Raw genomic sequence first — 26,668 nt, 5'->3', positions numbered from 1 at the left:
TAACCTTTATAATATACACACACATATATATACACAAAACATAAAAAATGAAAACATTCAATGATGATATGGCCATTTACAACATAATTACAGTAACAAATGCAAATTATAATATAAATAAACAACACCAAAAAACACTAAATGCAGAAGTAAAAACAGGAAGGAAATATATACATAAGATTGTATAGAAACTACATCCTGTTACCACCTTAGCCCTCACAACAGCTCTCAATGCAGTGGTCGACTTGCACTTGTTGGTTAGTAATGAATGGAGTACCTATACTGCGGATGTCAGAAGAGCTCCTCAGCACTTGAAAGATATTTTCAAAGACTTTAGCTTTGGGAAAGTTTTCTTGGGCTAAGAAATGAAGTGGTCTCATTGGATGTCACTGGTGTTTCTCCATAAACACCTTCCAGTGGTACACTACAATACTTTCCTTTAGTTTTATGATGATAGGTTTAATTGGTGTTGATGTAGCCTCAAGTGCCATTACTTTCAGTTAGGTAATGGATAGATTGGATATCAACAGTTGCTCCATAGTTGATGGTATTGCCAATTTGGTAGGATCCTTGCTCAATGTTTCAGTGATAATTAGTTGGATAACATTTGCTTGTGACAGACTGGATATTTCAGAACTAATATGCTTATGACCTCAGTCAGTTCCTTGATGCTATATACATCATCTACCAATACATTTTCACCAATGAACACTGCCTGTGTGAAGCCGAGTTTAGCCCCTGGTGTCTTATACAGTGAGCTAGTCACAAACATCCTCCAAAACACTGAACAGGAAAATTTCACTATATTATTCTTCCATTTTAACAAAGATTTAGTACGTTAGAGAAAAACAAATAGAATGGAAATACATAACTGACTGGTTAAAAACAAGATATCCAGAAGTGTCAGGAATTTTATCTTGCAAAATAAATATTTTAATCTAAGTTTGATAAAATTCTGATTGGTCAGAATTTTTATTTTTAAAAGTGTAAGTTAGTTGTAGTAGCCAATTTACAACAATACTTTGTCTCAAAAATTTCCCCATAAACAGAGTACTAAAATTATCACTGTGGTCAACTGCTATTTCTACATGCTTACGTATATTCACATGTATGTTGCCTTTAGAACGTGTTTCCCTTCACCTGTGAATCTTCTGGTCCCAAAGGCTTCATCAGATATTGAGCTTGACGTGCATGCTATGTTTTACTTTTCAATAAAAGATAAATTAAATTAATGGATAAATACCTGTGAAACCTTTGGTTTATCAAATAAATTCCTGATGATCTGTTGTAACTTGAAATCAACGTGGTTGTCTAATCTTCGTCAAAGCTCAAGATAGAATGGCATTACACAGAGAGCGACAATACGGAGCATGAGTTTCAGTACATTCAGTACGTTGCTATGGGACGCATAACACATACTTTCGTCTTAATGAAGACGTTGACTTCTACAGATCTATGTCTCTTTGACGTTAATTGTTAAGAAACAACGACGATTGTGTTTTCCATATTTTATGAATATATGTAGGTAACAATAGTGGGGGCTGAGGGGGGCTTGGCTCATTTTTTGGAGGAGGCACAAGCCCCCCTTGGCGCCGCCACTGACCAAAACTCAAGAAAACTTTGACATAGCTAAGATCCTTTCGAGGGTCAACCACGTTCAGAGTAGATTGGAGCAGGATGGGAATGCTGTCAATGTCTACTCTCTTTGAAGCTGAGATACAAAGACTGATAATTCCTTCACCACCATCTCCACTACAACCACCAAAGAGATGTAGACAAACTAGCTATCTTATTAATCATTTTATCCACTTCTGCAAAGGATCTGCTCTGCAAATGAAATGGTTTCAACTTCGGCAATAAGACTGACTACCATCTGGTTAATTAAGATCAGATGAGTAAGTAAGTCCAAGAACAATACATGAACCAAAATATGGGTCCTCTACAAACCAAGAAGAGGACTACCTGAAGCTGAGAGCTATGCCACCATTACTACTCAAGGAAGAGGTTTACTACTTGCAGGTCAAACTGGTGAACACCAAGAGAGCTCTGATCTAAACTTGGGACATTGTATGGATAATCATAAATCCATAGCCATGACTGTAGGCCTACTGACAAGGTTAAGATTAGGGGGGGGGAGTATTGTGTTGTTTCTTAATGACTACTCTAAATTTTTTAAGTTAAGAATATTGTATATACGTATTCGTGTATGGTTTCTGTATTTCTGCATTTTGTTTCCATTGATTTTGGATTTTTATATTCATACCGTTTTACTTTTTTGTAAGTACCAAGTCAACAAAGATAAATAAATAAATAAATATATATACATCCAGGTAAAATGTTTCTTTTTACTTATTGCTTGACACTGAATCCAGAAAGGGTTCATCTAGTGCATTGTACTTAGTCTTATAAGGTTCAATTCTTTTCTGCTTTCCCGTGAGACATGTAATTTCCCAGGTGGCTCACTAATTTACTTTTTGTTGTATGAGAGGGTCGTTTAGCAATTAATTATTTTGTGTGATGACTGTTATCATGTTAAAGGACATTGTTGATGTGACCAGTGAATTATTAGTTACAAGTTCTTTTAGTATATTTTATTGCGATTTCTTCTTTTTGTTGTTGTTGTTCCTTAAACAGACCCGTGTTAATCTAATATATATATATACTGCTAAGTTTGTGTCTGTTCACATCTTTCAGTCTCTTTAATAATAGGCCTATAAAGATACAAAATCATGATACTCAGGGTTAATGTCTGCAATGTCACATTTATAGTGTCAATGAAAACTTTACAATTTATTTTTTCCACAGAAGATAAACCACATTTCTGGTCTGAGTTAAGTGGAAATGACGTCAGAAAATGCACGTATATTTTATAGAGAAGTGGTTTTGTTTTGAATTTCTCGCAAAGGTACACGAGGGCTATTTGCGCTAGCCGTCTCTAATTTAGCAGAGTAAGACTAGAGGGAAAGCAGCTAGTCATCACCACCCACCGCCAACTCTGTTACCAATTAATAGTGGGATTGAACGTACATTATAACGCTCCCACGGCTAAAAGGGCGAGCATGTTTGGTGCAATGGGGATTTGAACTCGCGACCCTCAGATTTCGAGTCAAACGCCTTAACCCACCTGGCCATGCCGAGCCACCATCTGCGCCAGTCGTCCCTAATTTAGCAGTGTAAGATTAAAGGAAAGGCAGCTAGTTATCACCACCCTCCGCCAACTCTTGGGCTACTCTTTTACCAACGAATAGTGGGATTGACGGTCACATTATAAGGGCAAGCTGAAAGGGCAAGAATGTTTTGCATAACAGGGATTTGAACCTGCGACCTTCAGATTACAAGTTGAGTGCCTTAACCATCTAGTCATGCCGAGCCTATAGAGAAGTGTGCTGTCGTCGTAACGCCAGAATAAAAATACACCAAACTCCGTCGTGTTTACAGATACACAAGCTAACTTTTCATGAAATAGACAAGCCGTACTCGCGAAATTCTACAAAAATACATTGGTTTTTATTCCCTTTATTTGGTAACTGAGTTAAGTTTGAAAATTTCTTAAACTGATTATGTACCTAAGAGTAAAATGTCGAGATAACTCCCCCCCCCCCAACCTCTGATTACCAATCACAAGAACTAAAACGTATGCAACAAAAACAATGCAGTGAGACTCCACAAGAAAGGGAAACAACAAAGAAAACGACAATCTACTCATCGTCAAACCGAGACTTTGGAAGAGAAGTAATTTTGCAGAGACAATGATAGCATCCGTTATGCACTGCACCGTTCACAAGAAACATCAAGAACACAACAGAGACAATGATAGCATCCGTTATGCACTGCACCGTTCACAAGAAACATCAAGAACACAACAGAGACAATGATAGCATCCGTTATGCACTGCACCGTTCACAAGAGACATCAAGAACACAACAGAGACAATGATAGCATCCGTTATGCACTGCACCGTTCACAAGAGACATCAAGAACACAACAGAGACAATGATAGCGTCCGTTATGCACTGCACCGTTCACAAGAAACATCAAGAACACAACAGAGACAATGATAGCGTCCGTTATGCACTGCACCGTTCACAAGAAACATCAAGAACACAACAGAGACAATGATAGCATCCGTTATGCACTGCACCGTTCACAAGAAACATCAAGAACACAACAGAGACAATGATAGCATCCGTTATGCACTGCACCGTTCACAAGAAACATCAAGAACACAACAGAGACAATGATAGCATCCGTTATGCACTGCACCGTTCACAAGAGACATCAAGAACACAACAGAGACAATGATAGCATCCGTTATGCACTGCACCGTTCACAAGAAACATCAAGAACACAACAGAGACAATGATAGCATCCGTTATGCACTGCACCGTTCACAAGAAACATCAAGAACACAACAGAGACAATGATAGCATCCGTTATGCACTGCACCGTTCACAAGAGACATCAAGAACACAACAGAGACAATGATAGCATCCGTTATGCACTGCACCGTTCACAAGAGACATCAAGAACACAACAGAGACAATGATAGCATCCGTTATGCACTGCACCGTTCACAAGAAACATCAAGAACACAACAGAGACAATGATAGCATCCGTTATGCACTGCACCGTTCACAAGAAACATCAAGAACACAACAGAGACAATGATAGCATCCGTTATGCACTGCACCGTTCACAAGAAACATCAAGAACACAACAGAGACAATGATAGCATCCGTTATGCACTGCACCGTTCACAAGAAACATCAAGAACACAACAGAGACAATGATAGCATCCGTTATGCACTGCACCGTTCACAAGAGACATCAAGAACACAACAGAGACAATGATAGCATCCGTTATGCACTGCACCGTTCACAAGAGACATCAAGAACACAACAGAGACAATGATAGCATCCGTTATGCACTGCACCGTTCACAAGAAACATCAAGAACACAACAGAGACAATGATAGCATCCGTTATGCACTGCACCGTTCACAAGAAACATCAAGAACACAACAGAGACAATGATAGCATCCGTTATGCACTGCACCGTTCACAAGAAACATCAAGAACACAACAGAGACAATGATAGCATCCGTTATGCACTGCACCATTCACAAGAAACATCAAGAACACAACAGAGACAATGATAGCATCCGTTATGCACTGCACCGTTCACAAGAAACATCAAGAACACAACAGAGACAATGATAGCATCCGTTATGCACTGCACCGTTCACAAGAGACATCAAGAACACAACAGAGACAATGATAGCATCCGTTATGCACTGCACCGTTCACAAGAGACATCAAGAACACAACAGAGACAATGATAGCGTCCGTTATGCACTGCACCGTTCACAAGAAACATCAAGAACACAACAGAGACAATGATAGCATCCGTTATGCACTGCACCGTTCACAAGAAACATCAAGAACACAACAGAGACAATGATAGCATCCGTTATGCACTGCACCGTTCACAAGAAACATCAAGAACACAACAGAGACAATGATAGCATCCGTTATGCACTGCACCGTTCACAAGAAACATCAAGAACACAACAGAGACAATGATAGCATCCGTTATGCACTGCACCGTTCACAAGAAACATCAAGAACACAACAGAGACAATGATAGCAGCCGTTATGCACTGCACCGTTCACAAGAAACATCAAGAACACAACAACTTCTTTTGACCTTTTCCATTTAAAAATGGTTAAAATTAGTCTCTCTCTTCAGGAGGTTGATTTAATATACATTTCAACCTGATACAAAACACAGCAGGAAATTTCCCACACCTAACGTAATATTGCAACTGATTATATGAAACACACATACATTTTCCTGACGTCATTTCTTCTTAAATCAGACAACAAATCTGATCATTTTCTGTGCAAAAAAAAATTATACTACAACAAGTTCATTGACACAAAACTGTGACCACGTTAAACCTGAATGCGTTGATTTCATGTTTTCATAGGCCCAACTACGAAAGAGGTTGAAAGGCGTAAACAAATCAGGCACAAACTTTGTGTATTAGATTATGTCTGCTGATTTCAGAGATTTTTGTGAAAGAGTAGTTTTGTGACTGTAGCTGGCCTATGGTTATATGTTTGGGTTTTTGTTTTTTTTTAGTTTGCATAGAGAGTACACAGGATGCAACTACTTACCACAAACCACATTTAGTATCCATGAAAGATCGCACCACTAATTTTATCAAAACCTGGGTTTTCATATACTGGCCATTTAACATTTGTTCTGGTGTATTGTTTGTTTGTTTTTGAATTTCGCATAAAGCTACTCGAGGGCTATCTGCGCTAGCCGTCCCTAATTTAGCAGTGTAAGACTAGAGAGAAGGCAGCTAGTCATCACCACCCACCACCAACTCTTGGGCTACTCTTTTACCAACGAATAGGGGGATTGACCGTAACATTATAACGCCCCCACAGCTGAAAGGGCGAGCATGTTTGGCGCGATGGGGATACGAACCCGCGACCCTCAGATTACGAGTCGCACGCCTTAACACGCTTAATAGTCGGAAAACCAGATATTTGAGCAGGAACTTTTATAGATTACGAACATTACAAAACACTGGATTAACTTCGGACGTATTTCTACAAGGAAATTAAATACCTTCGTAAAAAATCTGTTTGTAAATGGTGCGAGGCCAGGCAAGAACAGACAGTTAGCTAGCGTAAGCAAAGCGTATCAACATAGAAGTAATTCTCTCGTCGTGTACCTAGGCCGTCGATGAAATATTCAGTTGTAGACCAGATAGAAGCCTCAACACAACTTTTGTACATAAATTATTATTTGTAATAACCGTTGTTACAAAAATTGTATTGTTGTTTGTATATTAAAATATACTTGTGTTAAGACAAAAAATTGTGTATCAATCCTGTTGGCAAATATAATTTTAATACGTATCGACTTTAACTTCTAAATTCAAATTATCGGCCATTTGAAAATGCAATGTACGTAACATAAGTAAATTATAATACCTAACATAATTATAACTTAAAATATTGTTTTAATGAACATAAAGGTTACGTATACTATATGTTAATTACTCCAGTGTCGAAACAGGTTATTCGATGTATCGGTATTACAATAATTCTTAATAAACCCAGCGTTTAATATTTGAGAATCAATATAAATTCTATACTGTATATTAAATTTGTCGCTGACCGGCGTGAAAAATGGCTAGAAATAAATATTAATTTCTTATGAATATTAAATATATTAACTTGAAAGTTTATGAGTTAAACCACTTTCTCGCTTTGTCAGCTTAAAGTGTCAAAACACATAGACTGTTGTCTTGTAATGTCGATGAAGCGAAACACTCTGACTGTAAAATGTTGTTCTTGTTTTTTTTATATTTTTTTTACATATGTTGCCTTTACTGGATTTTCATTTGGACTAAACAGTTTTTTTTTTTTGTATTAAATTTTCACTAATATACCTGTTCCAAACTATTAAACTTCAATCAGTACAACAACTTTTACCACAGGACTTAAGAGGTAACTGTAACTATAACTAATATTAAATAGTTTTAATAATGAGTGACAAGAAATCGGCAACCATAAATTAACACTATTTTTATAAAGTATTTTTGTACACCGTTTTCCACCGGATGTAATTCTCGACCTTCTGTCCTGCATGCTACTTAGGGTCAGATCTGAATTAGATTCAAAACTCTCAAACCAAGTTACTCTTAATCGTTACAGAAAATTCTTTATTTCACTGTATTTATGTCAATCAGAACAAAAAAACGGATATTTTCCTCACAGCTAAATATTTGTTATGGAATTTAACTCTTAAAGCTTCTTAACATGTTCTAAATAAGAATAAGAATCTAATGTTAAAAATAAAGACAACCTATAGACATCACATAAACCACATAACCCAACTCTGTTGTAGAGGTCCTAATTTCTTCTATCATCATGGTTCATGGTTTGGAAACATCACTAAAAATAGATTCATTTATTTTTATTTCAAACATTATTAGTACAAACATACCAGGTGTTAAATTGTCTATAGATATTTACAGATATTTGTGTATTCTCACATGAAAAACAGGCTAATTTCAAAGGTTGAGACTTTATAATTATCCTCAACAGCTATTGTTTCCTGTAACACACATGATAAGAACTTGAAGACAATGAAATAATTTCTATCATTAGTAATGTAACAGTCAATGAGGGTGTACAATGTACTCACACCACAGTAACCAGTAGTTACAGTAGGAAATCTAAATTAATAAGGGGACTAGCAACAAACATTAAAAATTGTGCTGAATTTTTTTTTTCATACTAAAATTGAATATTCATCTAGACTAAATATTAAATACATTGACGTCAATACAAATTTGACATGTGGTCCCCAATCTTCCATCAAAATGACTACAATAGACCTTTCCACGTTACACAATCTGCCTAGAATGTGCAAACATTCTCTCAATACCTCAAAACAGACAGACTTGTGACAAGGTTGTAGATAACAGAAATAGACTTTAGGGTTTTAAATATTTAGACATCATTGGCTAATTCTTATTCAAAAACTCTGAAGTACTGGTTGATTTTTGATACAATACAATCAATTAATACTACATTTTATTGTACAGAGAAAAAATACTTAAAACTATAACAAACAAGACTGTAAAAGTATTACATAATAACATAATGTTTTATCTTTTTAACTTTAACGAATAAACAGGAAATTCTTAACGATGATGGAACTTGTCAGGGGAAACCTAATTAACATATGTAAACTATTTTAACTGTATTTTAGAAAAAACAACAGCTGTTATAAAAAAAAAATGTTGTGAGAAAATGCAATAATTTTTCAAGTTTATGTTTTAACAAACGGAATGCAAATTAAATTTTGGAATGACAACATAGTAATTAAAATTTATGGAATGATTTCTCTGTAAATTGTGGAAGTATTCTGAAAACCAAAAACCATATCACAGCCTCACTTTCTTAATAAAAATCATCCATCATTCAAAAAAAATATATATAAATGAAAATTAAAAAAACAAACTACCTGAAAAAGAAACATGAATAAGAAAAATCCCACTCGATTATAGATTACATTATAGTAAATAATTTTTGACTTCCATCACAGCTTGGACTAGGTTGATCTCAGAGTGGTAAATAACACAACAATAACTAAAGGCACCATGTGCACATCTGAACAACAGAAGATAAAACTCTGATGAAGGGTTCTGCTACTAATTAGAGTGCTTCAGCACTTCTTCCAGAGGGACAGTTTGACTGGGATGACATAACAACAAACATTTCTGTTATTTGTGATTTAAATTAACATCACTTTCTCCATTGCTACAGGAGATAACTAAGGATGAGGATGTTTTATCCTCCATAGAAACAGACTTTTCAAGAGTCTTTTTAATAAGGTTCTCCAAAATGCCCACTTCTTGACGTTGATTTCCACTACAACCTTCCTGCCGCTGAGCATTAGCCTGCAGTTTACGAATCATCTGAGAGGCAAAAAAGTTGCTTGAATCTGAACTCAGTCCTGCCAAACCCTCAGATAAAAAAGGCATAGTTTTCCAAAGTGACGTGTGGGACGGCAAAGAAGTTGGAACAGAAGTTGAGCCCTCTGGCTTGTCCAAATACGGGGTTGTCTCACCTTCACTTATGTTTGTTCCTTGTAGAAGTTTCTTTAAGCTATGATTGCTTTCATTACTCTTATCAGATGTTGAGCTCTCAGAAGACTTCTGGTGGTATTTCAAATTCTTCTTGTTTCGAAGCAAGTGCCGCTCCTTTACTTTATATTCAAGAGTAGAATGTGGTACACCATAGTAGTTGCCAGCACGGTGAACACTCATCTCACCTCGCTGTACTGCTCTCACGGCCATTGCAAGGCTGTTTCTGTCATAATTTCTGTAACGTCCACGTTTTGGACGAATTTGTTTCCTTTCCCTTTTAGAAGATTCATTGGTCTGGTGAGACCTTGGACAGGAAGAATGAGAGGCAGGATTTGATGACAATCTGTTTACCACATTGCTGCACGTTTTCCCTTCATTTACTGTTGATTGGCTATGTGTATAATTATTTTTTTTCTTTGGGCAGAAACCAGTTTTTCCAACTCTCTGGCTAATACTTTTGGCAATCAGTTCCTTCAAAGACACAGATATACCCTTATTTCCTGGGTAGTGACCTGTTTGACTAAGTGACAGAGCATTAGCTGCATCACTGTTACTGTCAGTTAACTGAGTGCCAGGTCGAAAGGACGGAACTTTTAGTATCACATTTGACAAGCAATCAGACACATCCTTCTCAGATGTGTCCGTTTCTTCTTTACCTAGTCGATTGCTGCGATCACACTCGAGAAGCATTCTTTCTTCTGCAAGATGATGAATGAGTTCTGGCAACATTGGCAGTTCACTGACATCTATCAAGGACTGATTTGGTACGCTGTCTTCGGAAGGCGGCCTTTTAAGAGCTAAACTTTCTATTCCTGTTAACATCTGAAAAATAATGTGGATACATACATTACTCATAACCCTTAACCTCATATCACTAGGAAAAAAATACACCAACAACAAACACACTTGAGTTCTAAAAAATTACTCTTAACTCATTTATTCTTGCTAAAATTACTGGTATGTAAACTGAATTAAGGTGATTACACAAACTACCATTAAAATTAGAGTACTGACAAAACTAATGGTATAAGAACTGAATTAAGGCTATTACATAAACTACCTTTACATTTAGAGTACTGACAAAACTACTGGTATAAGAACTAAATTAAAGTGATTACATAAACTACCTTTAAAATTAGAGTACTGACAAAACTACTGGTATAAGAACTAATTTAAAGTGATTACATAAACTACCTTTAAAATTAGAGTACTGAAAAAACTACTGGTATAAGAACTAAATTAAAGTGATTACATAAACTACCTTTAAAATTAGAATTCTGACAAAACTACTGGTATAAGAACTAAATTAAAGTGATTACATAAACTACCTTTAAAATTAAAGTACTGAAAAAACTACTGGTATAAGAACTAAATTAAAGTGATTACATAAACTACCTTTAAAATTAGAGTACTGACAAAACTACTGGTATAAGAACTAAATTAAAGTGATTACATAAACTACCTTTAAAATTAGAATTCTGACAAAACTACTGGTATAAGAACTAAATTAAAGTGATTACATAAACTACCTTTAAAATTAGAATTCTGACAAAACTACTGGTATAAGAACTAAATTAAAGTGATTACATAAACTACCTTTAAAATTAGAGTACTGACAAAACTACTGGTATAAGAACTAAATTAAAGTGATTACATAAACTACCTTTAAAATTAGAATTCTGACAAAACTACTGGTATAAGAACTAAATTAAAGTGATTACATAAACTACCTTTAAAATTAGAATTCTGACAAAACTACTGGTATAAGAACTAAATTAAAGTGATTACATAAACTACCTTTAAAATTAGAATTCTGACAAAACTACTGGTATAAGAACTGAATTAAAGCTATTACATAAACTACCTTTAAAATTAGAGTACTGACAAAACTACTGGTATAAGAACTAATTTAAAGTGATTACATAAACTACCTTTAAAATTAGAATTCTGACAAAACTAATGGTATAAGAACTAAATTAAAGTGATTACATAAACTACCTTTAAAATTAGAGTACTGACAAAACTACTGGTATAAGAAATAAAGTAAAGTGATTACATAAACTACCTTTAAAATTAGAGTACTGACAAAACTACTGGTATAAGAACTAAATTAAAGTGATTACATAAATTACCTTTAAAATGAGAGTATTGGCATAAAATTAAGTTTATTTCTTGTTTTCTAAGTTTATTCTTCATTTATTATTACAAAGTTAACTAAATAAAAAACTGGGATCTTTTTAGATTATTGAAGATTATATAAGGTAAAATAATTAATAATATAAGAAACATGTTTTAAGAGGTACACTGACGAGCTGCTCATAGGTAACTTAATTCAATAGTGTAACATGTGCCTTCAGTGAGATACAACTTATAATTGTGAAGAGTAGTTAGACATAGTTCAAACAACAATTAAAAAGACAATAAAACAATAAAATTTAATTACAAATAGATGTGTACTGTTATCAGTTTAAACCTATGTAAGATAAACAAACATAGTTTCATCTTACAGTGTGAAGTTACCCTATGGGAAAAAAAAGGGTAATTTATATATATATATATATTTTTTTTTTTATTTTTTTTTGGTGGTTACAAGGTTGGTGAAATTGACCAATCCCATATATGAAGATATGGTAAAGAAAATAACAAATATAATATAAAGTTTTAGAGAGAGAGATTAAAAAAAGTTTGTAATGTATTTAGAAAGTTTTTTAAATAAACAAATACAATTTAATATTTTTGACAGTATCTGTCTTTCAGAAATTAAAGTTTTTTTATGTGCAAATATCCTTAGCCTATATGTTTATATACTGGCAATGAATTCACTTCAAGGACCCAAATAAGCATTATGGTATGTAACTTTTATATAAAATGTCAGATTATTGTAGAGTTAGTTTTCATGCATCTAGTTTATTATGAAAATGTTGACTTAAAGCAGAGTATTTAACAAATTTGGAAAAAGCTGAATATACCAAATAAAGGTATATTCTACACTAGGTAATGGAAGGTAAGTATGATGATATTGTTATATGTGAATCAAATTCACAATAGGAGGCAGAATATTGTCTTTTGATACTTCCATAGTGTTTTACATTTTTAAGCAGCAAAGTAAAAGTGGTCTACTTTTGGCTATATATATATATATATATATAAAGGAAAATACTGGTCAAAAGGTAGTGTGTGTTGAAAAACTCACCAGTGACAAAATGCTGTTAACATTTCATCTTCAAAGAATGAAAACTCTTATCCACAGCTATTATTCTAGCATATTTTTTCAAACATTCAAGGAATTTTCATATGTTACATACACCAGATTTATCACCAATCTGGGTCTGGTTAAGTTATGAAATTAGGGTTGATAATTTGGATATAATGTGTACAATTATGGTAGTTAATATATGTATATGCCTAGATGGACCAAGAGGTTCCTTATTGTTCTCACTGTTATTTACAACAGCAGGTGGTAACTTGTCCTCACAAGGATTTATGATTGCCACCAATATTTTCCACAAAATATAGATCATTTTTGAAAAAGGTACTGCAACACGTACATTAGAAAAGCATCTGCTAAAACATCTTTGATGAGTATCACCCAATCCCATTTGTTGAAACCATAACCAAGTTCAGGTAACAAAAATTATTTGGTATTTAGAACCAAATATAAATTGATCAAATTATTGTTATTTGATATATATTCAACATTAAAAGTTTCATAACATGAGTTCTTTGTGAAATCTCAAACAAATTTAGGCAAAATTCTTAAACTTCATCATCTCTGTTAACAACTTTGGAAACACTAACACTTATTGTAAGTTCTACCTTGTTACCCTAGTAATGTTATATCATTTTAATACAAAGGTGATTTTGTATACTTATCTTGTAAAATAAAATATATTACTGAAAAATGCTATACAACTAAACATTAAAATTGGTTAGTTATGTTTTTTGCTCAAGAACCAAATATTTTCAGTTACTATGAACGTAAATAAAAAATAAATTGTCAATTTCTCTGTTAGTACAATCTCTACTCCTGTAAGAAACACAATGACCAGCTTCAATGAATGTGTCATGAATCTTGTCTCAGAGTTAGAAAGCCAGAAAAACTGACTTTTATGGGACATAGTTTGATTATTTATATTTTATTACTCTATGTTCTTTGATGCATTATTTAAAATTATTTTGTGCACTATTACCATCAGTATATAAAAGGTTAAAAGTTATTGGTGGTTGATAAAAAAAAAGTTCAGTTAAGTACCTTATATCTCATTTTCATGTTTATATTTTATTGTTCTAAACTCCACTAAAATGTAAAAACAAGGATCTCTTTAGGTTAATTAATATTATATTAGGAAAAAAAAATACAATAAAAATAATTCACAAGGCGTGCGTATGAGCAGCTTGTAGAAAATGTAATTTGATAGTGTAATGTTAGCTCCATGTTCCTCAAGTAATTTATAATAGGGTGAACAGTAATCAGACATGGGTTCAAAAGACTGTAAAACAATGAAATTTACGTATAAATAGATGTATATTGTTATGAGTTTACAGCTACATAAGATAAATAAATACAGTTTCCTGTTACAATGTGAAGTCATTATAGGAAGAGAAAAGGGTACATTAGACACTTGATTTGTTTATGGTTACAAGGTTGGTCAATTTGACTGATATTGTATGGAGTTAAAGTAGAGAAAATAACAGATAAAATACAAAAGCTTTAATGAAAACAAATGTTTGAACTGTATTTAGGACATTTTAGAGATTATGCAAATTTGAAATTTCTGAGATGAAGAAAGAATTTTAATCTTAATGTGAAAATCACTTTGAACTCAAACTAGTAAAAAAAAAAAAAAGACTCAATATATTTACAGACAAATCTTTTTAGTTTATTAAAAAATCTCACTAAAAATATTTTTGTTTTAATGTGAAACACTTGTAATGTTTACTGAAAACCTGCCAAACTTTGTGAAGTTATACAGATCATATTAAAGTTAGTAAAATCAAAACTACTATGACTTTAAATGAGTACAAAAGTGGTCACATAGTTGGTCAATTTGAGCAAGCCCATATAGAAAGAAGAAATAGTGCACACTGGGATGTGAGGTTAGACTAGGTTTAAACAGTTTCAGAGTCTATGACCAGGAAATCCTAAGCTGAATGACAACTGCTACACCAGAGGTAAACCTCCAGTGACAAGAAAGGTAAAAAGCCATTATACCACCAGCAAGTATGTCAACAAAGAATTTTAGAACAAGTAAGCTTTGAAGCAAACAAAGCCTAATATAAAATCCTCGTGTAAGGACAGTTTACTATCTCACTTACAAAAGCGTGTGAATGAAACTGTGGAGATCTTATAATTGATCAATGCCATAGGCTATATAATTTGTTCACTGAATATCACAACATCTTATCCAGTGGACCTTATGACCTAAAGTGAACACATGTTCTATAAGTGATACTGGAGATGCTGCTCCAACATGTGAGCTAAACAACTCTCTTCTGCAAAAGAGGCTGGGGCTTTCTAAGAGAAAGAAGCCTTGAAAATGAAGGAGAAACAGAAGCAAGTGATACTCTTTGGGCATCACTTATTCCTATTGTACTTTTGAAGAAGAGTGGATACTCAAAAAATCGTGTATGGACTACCAGAAGATGAATGAAGTCACATAAGCTTCCTACCCACTACCAAGATTGATTCAACTTTGGATACTTTATAATAGGAGTGGAATACTTCATGGCTACTGGCCACATGTGGCCAGTAAGTAGCACAGTTGTGACCAGCTTGAGTTTAGGAATCAACTTCTTCCAACATTTATTATCACAAATTTGGTAATTAGAAACTGCACTGCCTCACATCATTACTAATGTCTCACGCTTCATCACTGCCACAGACTCTGCTCATTTTGTAACATCAGTCTGATTTATATGTTTGTTATCAAGCGTATGTAGTTTTGCATGCACTTGCAAACATACTTTTATTGTGCAACTTTCAAGCATTTAAATATATTTTGCTTTAAATCCCATAACATGGATAAGTATACAATTCGAAAATGAAATAATCCAGATGATGGTGAACACTCAGAAAATAAAGACAATTTAACTGATTCTGGCATTACTGACGAAAAGAAAATGGCGCGTAACTGGAAAAACGTGACACGAGAACTTAATGAAAGTTGGGAGTTGAAATTTGTAGTGATTGAAGTAAATTATAAATCAGTGTGTGTTTTGTGTATCAAAGGTTTTAGGAATAATAAAGTATACAACCTTAAGCAACACTTTAACAATTTTCAATAATAAAGTATACAACCTTAAGCAACACTTTAACAATTTTCAATAATAAAGTATACAACCTTAAGCAACACTTTAACAACTTTAAATAATAAAGTATACAACCTTAAGCAACACTTTAACAATTTTCAATAATAAATTATTCAACCTTAAGCAACACTTTAACAACTTTCAATAATAAAGTATACAACCTTAAGCAACACTTTAACAACTTTCAATAATAATATAAAGTGTAGCAAACCTTAACAAATACTTTAACAGTTTTCAATAATAAAGTACTTTAACAATTTTCAATAATAAAGTATACAACCTTAAGCAACACTTTAACAACTTTTACAGTGAATTTGTATACAACCTTAAGCAACACTTTAACAATTTTCAATAATAAAGTATACAACCTTAAGCAACACTTTAACAATTTTCAATAATAAAGTATACAACCTTAAGCAACACTTTAACAACTTTCAATAATAAAGTATACAACCTTAAGCAACACTTTAACAACTTTCAATAATAAAGTATACAACCTTAAGCAACACTTTAACAACTTTCAATAATAAAGTATACAACCTTAAGCAACACTTTAACAATTTTCAATAATAAAGTATACAACCTTAAGCAACACTTTAACAACTTTCAATAATAAAGTATACAACCTTAAGCAACACTTTAACAATTTTTACAATGAATTTGATGTAAAATTTCCAGTTGATAGCAAAAATCATGTGAATGAAACTAGCCATCTGAAAGCACAACTTCATGAACAAAAGAGAGGCCTAAAAAGATTTTTATCATCAATAGAATTAGTTATGTTAGCTAGTTATAAAGTAGCTTGGATTCCAGTTCAGAAAAATAAATCATTTCCTGATGCTGAACTTGTAAAAGAAATATTGATTGTGGTCTTAGAAACTCTGTTGGAGAATTGTGATCTAAAAATAAAATATGATATTCTTCAAAAGGTAAATAATTTGCAATTAAGTCACAGAACAATTGTCCGCAGAATGCTAGAGTTAGCGAAAGACATAGAAAATCAGTTGTTTGAACAACTAAAAGACTGTTTGTATTTTTCTTCAGCACTAGATGAATCAACAGATGTTAGTGACACTGCACAGTTGATATTTTGTGTTCGATATTTAACTTCAGATCTTCAACTGAGGGAAGAAATGCTTGGCCTTTGTGGATTACGAGATCAAACGTGGAAAAATACATCTTTGAAAAATTTTTTGAAATGTTAAAAAAATTCAATCTGGATTTTACAACAACTGGTTTCTGTCACAAGAGATGGCACTCCCACCATGACTCAGGCGAAATTAGGATTTGTTTCTCTTTTGAAGCAGCATTTAATTGAAAATAATGTGAAGTCCACACTGCTATCTTTCCATCGCATTTTGCATCAGGAAAATGTATGTGGCTCAGATGTCTAACACTGATGAATTGAAAAATTTGATGGACATTGCTGTAAAAATTGTGAATTATATTAGAAGTGGAAGCTCTCTCATTCATCGACAGTTTGTTGAGTCTTTAAAGAAAAGCAGTGACTGTACTTTTGATGATCTTACTGATTTTGCAAATGTAAGATGACTAAGCAGAGGAAAAGCCTTGGAACGATTTACTTCCTTATTTACTCAAATAAAATAGTATCTTGTTGAAAAAGGTAAGATTGAAAATTTCCCTGAAATTGAAACTTTGTCATGGCAATGTGATTTGTACTTTCTGTGTGACATGATGGTTCACTTGAATAATTTGAATACAAAGCTTCAAGAAAGAGGTAAAATATAAGCGAGCAATCACAGTTTATTCATGAATTTCAATTAAAGTTAAACCTACTTGTAGAACAATTATAAAAGAATGATTTGACCCATTTTGCAATGTTGAATAGTTTTCTAGAAAATAATAATGACTATTATTTCTCTGATGCTAAAGATGATTTCTACATAAACTGGATCAAAATTGTGAATCAAGCTTCTCTGAAGTTAAAAATTTGATATTGATATTAGAATTTTTGCATGATCCATTCCCATTTGACTTAGGAAATTTCATCTTTTTTGTCATTAGATGAGTGTGGATTTGAAGACAAGATACTTACCCTGCAAAGTGTAGAACACATAAAAACAAAAATGTTCTGTCAGAGAGACGTGGCTCACTATTCTGATAAATGAGTGTCTTCCAAATTTAAAGATAGCAGTTTTGTAATTATATTCCATGTTTGGATCCACATGGGTGTGTGAGTCAACATTTTTCTATGCTAGATTTTCTCAAGTCTAGATACAAATCTCAGCTTACTGACTTAAATTTAGAGGCAGAGCTTATTTGCTCATTGAGTATAGATATTAAGCCAAATTTCAAAAAAACTTGTTGATGAAAACCCCCATCAATTTTCACATCGAAGGTTAGTTTAAATGCAATTATTTTGATTAAACTAACATTTTTCTTTAAATAGTGTGGCCAACGTTGTTTTCATCAGTCACAGTTGTGGTCACTGTGAAAAACAAGTTGCCAACCCCTGCTTTATAAGTATCAACATGGTTTCCAACATTGGATCTTAAGGATGAATATGTGCATGTTCAAGCACACAATGAAGTAAATCTTTAATGTAGGAAATGGATTGTGGCAATTTGCCATGTAACCATTTGGATTATGTTATGCACCTGCTACAAATGACAAATCAAGTGCCCTCTCTCTGAACCATCTTGGAATGTAATCACATGTGGAAAAACCTTTGTTTATAATGGGTTACAGATAACTCTGGGTCCACTGAAGAAAGGGTACCATAAGCTGAACCCTAATAATTGAATTGTTTCTCCAACTGGTTAATTTCCTGAAGCAACAGACAGCAGATAAGGAGTTTCCACAGAACTGTTCAAGAATGAACATATTCAGAATTGGCCAACAGCTAAGAACCTATGTGAGGTACAAGAATTTCTTGGACTTTGCTCCTACTCTAGCCATTTTATAAAACTATTCTCTGACATAGCTTATCATCACACAATTTACTAAGAACCTATGTGAGGTACAAGAATTTCTTGGACTTTGCTCCTACTCTAGCCATTTTATAAAACTATTCTCTGACATAGCTTATCATCACACAATTTACTAAGAACCTATGTGAGGTACAAGAATTTCTTGGACTTTGCTCCTACTCTAGCCATTTTATAAAACTATTCTCTGACATAGCTTATCCTTCACACAATTTACTAAGAACCTATGTGAGGTACAAGAATTTCTTGGACTTTGCTCCTACTCTAGCCATTTTATAAAACTATTCTCTGACATAGCTTATCATCACACAATTTACTAAGAACCTATGTGAGGTACAAGAATTTCTTGGACTTTGCTCCTACTCTAGCCATTTTATAAAACTATTCTCTGACATAGCTTATCATCACACAATTTACTAAGAACCTATGTGAGGTACAAGAATTTCTTGGACTTTGCTCCTACTCTAGCCATTTTATAAAACTATTCTCTGACATAGCTTATCATCACACAATTTACTAAGAACCTATGTGAGGTACAAGAATTTCTTGGACTTTGCTCCTACTCTAGCCATTTTATAAAACTATTCTCTGACATAGCTTATCATCACACAATTTACTTGAAAAAATCAAGTACATTTTGTCAGATTGCTTTTTGTGAATATTTATTCAACAAGCTGAATAAAGAATTAACCTAGGAACTTCACAGATGGAATTTTAAGAAACTTTACCCTGTAAAAACCATAGAAATGCTAACACATTTTCTGGACACCACATGTAAAAATGTGAAAAAGTGAGGCATAATATAGTAAAGAGTAAAATAAAATATAACAGTGACAATGACCAATGTGATCCAAAGTTCACCTATGAGTTTGAAACCAACCAACTACTCAGTAGATCAAGAATAGTGCAAAAAAAAAATTGTGGCACATAGTCATGCCATACAACATAAATACAAAGATGTACCAGGCACAGTGGAATAAATTATGTCTATGAGACAGCTTGTTATACTGGAAATGGAAAATTACCAGTAGACAGAAACAACAACCACAGTTGGTAGTTATACAGTCTCTGTGATTTGCAGCACCCTGTCTTCGGGCTGGAGACTTAAGAAGACACTGAAGACAGTAAGAATACATCTATTTGGTTATATGCTAGAGATCTGTAGAAAATTGGGGTAAAACCCATGAACAACGTAGTGAGAAAAAAGTGTATGAAAGAAATAGCAAGGGCCTCTACAGTGGTATTGTATTTGAGCACTATTTCAGGGAGCTACTGTGTTTAGTCCTCTGCCATAGAGTAACAGAAGAAAAAAATACATTATGGTTATGAAGGATTATTTCACTAAAGGCTAAAAACATGTGCCTGTTTCTAAACATGAAGGGGAGGCTTCTCAATAAATTAATTTTAAAATTTGGCATTTTTCATGGAACAATGAACAACTTCACTCAGATCAGGAATAGAACTTTAAATAGGTTCATTTGTGGAATTGCACCAGATCCTTGGAATCAAAAAGGCCTTTCATCCATCTTTTGACAGTATGGCTGAGTAGAAGCAAGTACTTTAGAACCAATTATACAGATAAACACCATCAAACACATCAAGATCTTCTCTGCTACTTATGAGTTACTCAACAGCAGTGCAGGAAGCTACAGGCAGTACACTATAATTACTAGTGTTTGCAAGAAAATGTAAAATGCCAGATGTGAGTACAGAAAATCTAATGGCATTTTACATTTTACAGTCTTACATAGAATATGTAATGAGACCAAAGAACCTGGGAAGAGTTTAAATAACCTACTGATAAAATGAAAAGTCAGTATGATTAAATGTTGACAAGATGGCATAGCATGGTTGTACAATTCCAACTGTAAAAAAGTACAAACTTCAAAAATAAGCAATCGTTGAAGAAGGCCATATGTTGTACTGAAAAGAACCAATGATATGATTTATAGTATCCAGAAGGATAGGTAGTTCTAGCCAAAGGTTGTTCACTGCAATTACCTTTTGGATTGCACTGGTGAAAAAATGGCCAACTGTATAATTTCAAAGACAAATTTACCTGTGCAAAATGAACTTGTCAAAGAGCTCAGGGTTCCTGTTGAGACCACTTCCAAAGAATCATCAAGGATGGAGTTTTTATCGGATTCATTTCACCATCTATCTAGATAAAACTCCCCTAGTGACAGGACAACACATGATGATAATGATAAGGGAAAACAGGCCATCCCATCTGCATACCATAGCCCTAAAAGAAGGGAAACACCAAAAATATATGGTGAATGAACAGTTTATTGTATGGTTTTATTTGTGTATTAGGACTGTTCAAGAGATTTCACAATCCAGGGAGAGGGCAGTGTTGTAGGATATATTTTCAATGCTAATTATAACATTAATTTACTACAGAGAGCCAAGAATGATGATGATGTAATAATCAAGAGGCTTTGTCTAATACCTAGAGATAAGAATTATTACTGAAAAATACAAGTAATTATCTAGTGAAGTAATAAAAACTGTATATAGTTTAGTGTTAAAAGTGATTTCCTGAGTCTGTTCAATTACTTGAATGATTAGCAAGGGCATTCTGCAATGTACTTACCATTAATCTTAAAATTTCTGTTAAAATACTTTTTAAGCACTTATATCTGTAGTACAACTAAAGTGAAAGCAGCCTGTAGTGAAATTTAAGGAAGAAATAAACTAATTTCTTGTTATGTTGACTGGATTTTGCATTACTTTTACCATACAATAATAATAAAAAAAAAAGCCCAATGAAACAAAATCTTACAACAAAATTATGCTATCTAATTTAGATAAATCAATAATTTTAAAGAACTATCTGGAATTCTAAGATTGTTATATGAACTTGACACAACTGGAATTCTAAATTAATAAGGTATTTACAAGTCTACACAGTGTGTCAATGGTTATCCCAAATAATGTATCTTGTATTTCATATGCAAGTAATGTAAGTCCTTATTTAGAGATCTAAAACAACTTCAAGTTTCTACCACATCATTTGACAAATTTCAATCATAATTTTTACCCTGATATTGCTTTTATTTCTACTATATTGCTTCAGAAATCTACTGGATGATCAACTACTATGACATTCACTCATCACTATGATTCAAATAAATAAGGTAAATTTACAGCATTTATTTCTCAAATCAAAGTTTTAAGTGTATTTAGTTCATTAAGAGATAAAACATCCCCTTATCTGGGCTCACCTTAGCTATTAGAGGAGCAACAGCATGACTATGCTCAAGCCCATTTATTAACCGAATGATGCTTGTAGGGTTGCTACTGTAGAAATCAGGACTAATAAAGGGCCACATCATAAAAGATTCATTTCTGTTACTCCATTCTTTGGAAGGCAAAGCTTGGGTCTTCTGTACCTTGTGATTAATTGTCATCTTCAACAACTGTCTCAAAGACTCACTTCCTACATTATCTCCTAATTTTTCTTCTTTTAGCTGGCTATTAGTTACTGAAGAAGTTTTGGGTTCATCTGTTTCTCGTGTAGTCCCTTTCTGTTTTTTCTTTCTCTCCATTGCCAATTTATAAACTTTGTTTCTTAAAGTAGACCTTGGAATACCGTAAATAACGGCGACACGGCGAGTGCCCAGTTTTCCAGTCTGGATATCTCGGAGTGCTGCTTGTAGTTCCTCATCAGTGTATGCTCGTTTGTAACCCAAGTCACTTCGACGTTTCTGTCTACAAAAATATCAAAATGTGCACATTTGTAAATTATCAAAAATATATCTCTGAGCTTAATTAGTAAACTTAAAAAAAAAAAACTTGTGATGCTTAAAAAGTAACTGAAATTTCAACAATAGGCGTACACTGACAGCAACTATTACATATTCTCAGTACAACAATCAAGTATACACACATTTTCTCTAAACCAACAAAAGGATTTTTTATAAACCTATAACCACACAATTCAGTTATTTTACATATTTACAGACAGCAAGCTATACTTACATGGGAAATGTCAAATTTCTAATATACTACTACTAATAATTTTCTAATATACTATCTTGACACAGAAAAATGTGTGCACTATTCAATCAGTAACTGTTACCGTGCTATACCATAGCATCTACTGCATGGCATCTGTACACGTTATTAGTAACTGTTACCGTGCTATACCATAGCATCTACTGCATGGCATCTGTACACGTTATTAGTAACTGTTACCGTGCTATACCATAGCATCTACTGCATGGCATCTACCGTACCATAGCGTTATTAGTAACTGTTAACTGTTACCGTGCTATACCATAGCATCTACTGCATGGCATCTGTACCGCGTTATTAGTAACTGTTACCGTTGCTATACCATAGCATCTACTGCATGGCATCTGTACACGTTATTAGTAACTGTTACCGTGCTATACCATAGCATCTACTGCATGGCATCTGTACACGTTATTAGTAACTGTTACCGTGCTATACCATAGCATCTACTGCATGGCATCTGTACACGTTATTTCACAGAATTGATAGTATATACTATTCATCTTTTCCAGTACCCTCACATAGCTGTATTTGTTTTGTTTATGGATCTGATTCATCCCAGGGAAGCCTCACATACACACACAATCCAAATAATTTTTGAAAGTGAATAAATATGAAGCTATGAAACAAAGGATTCTACTGTGAAATAATAAAAATCAGTTGTAATGAAACTGTAGATAAATCTATAACACCTTAGTAAACTTAACACATTATTGTCACAGTGAGGGGTTGAAACAGTAGCAAACCTAACTTTGTCTTTATCATTTGTGAATTATATAGAGTATAAGCTCAAAAAATTAAAACAAATTATGAATATCAAATTGAATGTTAAGCTTGGCATGGGGACATAAATACTTACTGTCAATACTTTTTATGAATATCAAATTGAATGTTAAGCTTGGCATGGGGACATAAATACTTACTGTCAATACTTTTTCTTAGGTTAACCATGTAAACCTAATACAAAGTACACTTTTCGTGATGTTATCAGTGAATGTAATTATTTTGAAAAGTCTCTCTGAAATGTACCACTACCAAAGATACAGTAACACCTTCTTTATCAAATACCATATATACAAATAATCTTATAGCAATGCCACAAGTTTTCCTTTCACCATGAGGTAATTTAAAAAATCTTTTAATCAATTATTTATCTGTATCCATATACAAATATTCACCTCCACCAACAACACCTGATAAGTCCCAACCAGTTCACTGAACAAGGTGAAGACAAAAAAATTGTAAATTTTATAAATAATTTCATCTTGTATTTTAATGCAACAAGAAAAACTGAATTTCAACTAAACATTAATTCTTCTAATTTTAAAACCCTTAGAAAAATGTTAAGAGTGGAAAAAATTGTAAGAATAATGAATAAACACAGTTTATTTTGTTGTTGTTTTTTCCAAAATGTTTACTTAGTTTCATTAAAAAAATCATAAAAACTTCAGCTGGTATTTTTTAATTTCACAGTTTTCTGTTATGGTCCAGGCTTTTAATGCTAAAACATGTTTTCAGAGGGTGTTTATAAATTACAAAGTAATATGTTATAATGTCAAAACTTGGAGAATTTCAAACAGAAGATAAAAGGTTCTTAAAAATCAAACTGGCTGGATTCTATTGCAGTTGATCATGTTGTCTTATGGAACATTGTATAATCTTCTACTGCAGTTGGTCATGTTGTCTCACTGAACATTGTATAATATTCTACTGTAGTTGATCATGTTGTCTCATGGAACATTGTATAACCTACTGCAGTTGATCATGTCTCACTGAACATTGTATAATCTTCTACTGCAGTTGATCATGTTGTCTCACTGAACATTGTATAATCTTCTACTGCAGTTGATCATATTGTCTTACTGAACATTGTATAATCTTCTACTGTAGTTGATCATGTTGTCTCACTGAACATTGTATAATCTTCTACTGTAGTTGATCATGTCTCACTGAACATTGTATAATCTTCTACTGCAGTTGATCATGTTGTCTCACTGAACATTGTATAATCTTCTACTGCAGTTGATCATTTTGTCTTACTGAACATTGTATAATCTTCTACTGTAGTTGATCATGTTGTCTTACTGAACATTGTATAATCTTCTACTGTAGTTGATCATGTTGTCTTACTGAACATTGTATAATCTTCTACTGTAGTTGATCATGTTGTCTTACTGAACATTGTATAATCTTCTACTGTAGTTGATCATGTTGTCTTACTGAACATTGTATAATCTTCTACTGCAGTTGATCATGTTGTCTTACTGAACATTGTAAAATCATCTACTGCAGTTGATCATGTTGGCTTACTAGACATTGTATAATCAGAAAAAAAGTTAAAATCTTACAAATTGAAAAACAATTCCTTAAAATTCCAGAATATGCTTTGTTGTTGTGTGAACAGAACCATTAATTACAAACATCCACTTTTTGTGGATGCTGTAATTGATACTCTTCAGTTTGAGTACATTGTATTATCACATTACATGCATATTGTATAATTCCTTACTGCTACTGTATCAGTCGTTACAAATGTTACTTACTCAACTATGTTGTGGCAGACACTTTCAAATGACAATAAATCAGTACCAGCTACTTATCATAGAAATATCCTATGTAATACATAACAATTTTCAGTGATGAATATGTTATGTATTATGTCACATATGCTTGTAGTAACATTTGTAAAACGAAGATGTGAAATAAGAAACAGACCCTGTGAAAATACACTTCACAATCATCTTAATCATTAATACTAACAACAACAGGTTATCTAGGTTATTGACATAGCTAAAATTTTAACAAAAATGGAACAAAATAGTTCACAACAAAAAGAGACAATACATAAGCAAAACTATAGTTAAAACAAACCTACCCTAACTTTGATGATGGAAGTGGAACTTTGAGAACAGAACTAGTTGAACTACTGTCTTCTTCATCCTCCTTGATGGAATTTTTGCAAATTCTACTGGAGTACAAACTTAAGTCAAGTGGCTTTTCCCCATGGGGTGATGGGGATCGAGACCCTCCAACAGAGCCATCAGACCAAAAATGTTTGTTGAAACAATCAGTTTTACACACTGAATTTCCTGCATGTTCAGAAGAATGAAAATAATAGCAAGGTTGATGTTAGGCTTTAATTTCTTGTTTATTACAGATTAAAGTTTTAAAGGCAAAAGTATCTATTTTAGAAATCTGTCTAACTCTTGTTTTTCCTTGGTTACTGAAATGAGTAAAATAAATGTATTTGACTAAACAAATTATAATTTTCAGTTTTGATCATCATTGTATACAATGATGCTTCTTGAAAAATTAACAGAAAATAAAAGGAATTTTATTCACATAAAATATCATCACCAGAACATGTCAACACTATTACATCTCTTTTCACATAAAATATCATCACCAGAACATGTCAACACTATTACATCTCTTTTCACATAAAATATCATCACCAGAACATGTCAACACTATTACATCTCTTTTCACATAAAATATCATCACCAGAACATGTCAACACTATTACATCTCTTTTCACATATCATCACCAGAAAGTCTTAACATGCCAACACTATTACATCTCTTTTCACACATCATCACCAGAAAGTCTTAACATGCTAACACTATTACATCTCTTTTCACACATCATCACCAGAAAGTCTTAACATCCTAACACTATTACATCTCTTTTCACATATCATCACCAGAAAG

General features: G+C 33.2%; 1 protein-coding gene across 2 annotated transcripts in view; it reads right to left on the bottom strand.

The window, feature by feature from the left end:
* Positions 1-7,722: 7,722 nt before the first annotated feature.
* Positions 7,723-26,668, bottom strand: part of LOC143223767 (mushroom body large-type Kenyon cell-specific protein 1-like) — a 58,684-nt gene continuing 39,738 nt past the window's right edge. For both annotated transcript variants that reach the window (XM_076452172.1, XM_076452173.1), the window contains 3 exons: positions 25,833-26,046; positions 22,165-22,651; positions 7,723-10,502 (listed from right to left, as the gene is read on the bottom strand). In XM_076452172.1, the coding sequence (XP_076308287.1) occupies positions 9,315-10,502; positions 22,165-22,651; positions 25,833-26,046 (1,889 nt within the window). In that variant the 3' untranslated portion in view covers positions 7,723-9,314. The remainder of the gene's footprint in view (positions 10,503-22,164; positions 22,652-25,832; positions 26,047-26,668) is intronic.

The sequence above is a fragment of the Tachypleus tridentatus genome, chromosome 8 (genome assembly GCF_004210375.1).
Source record: "Tachypleus tridentatus isolate NWPU-2018 chromosome 8, ASM421037v1, whole genome shotgun sequence".
Lineage (NCBI taxonomy): Eukaryota > Metazoa > Arthropoda > Merostomata > Xiphosura > Limulidae > Tachypleus > Tachypleus tridentatus.
The sequence above is the reverse complement of the archived record's forward strand: the minus strand, read 5'-3'. Positions and strand labels throughout refer to the sequence as shown.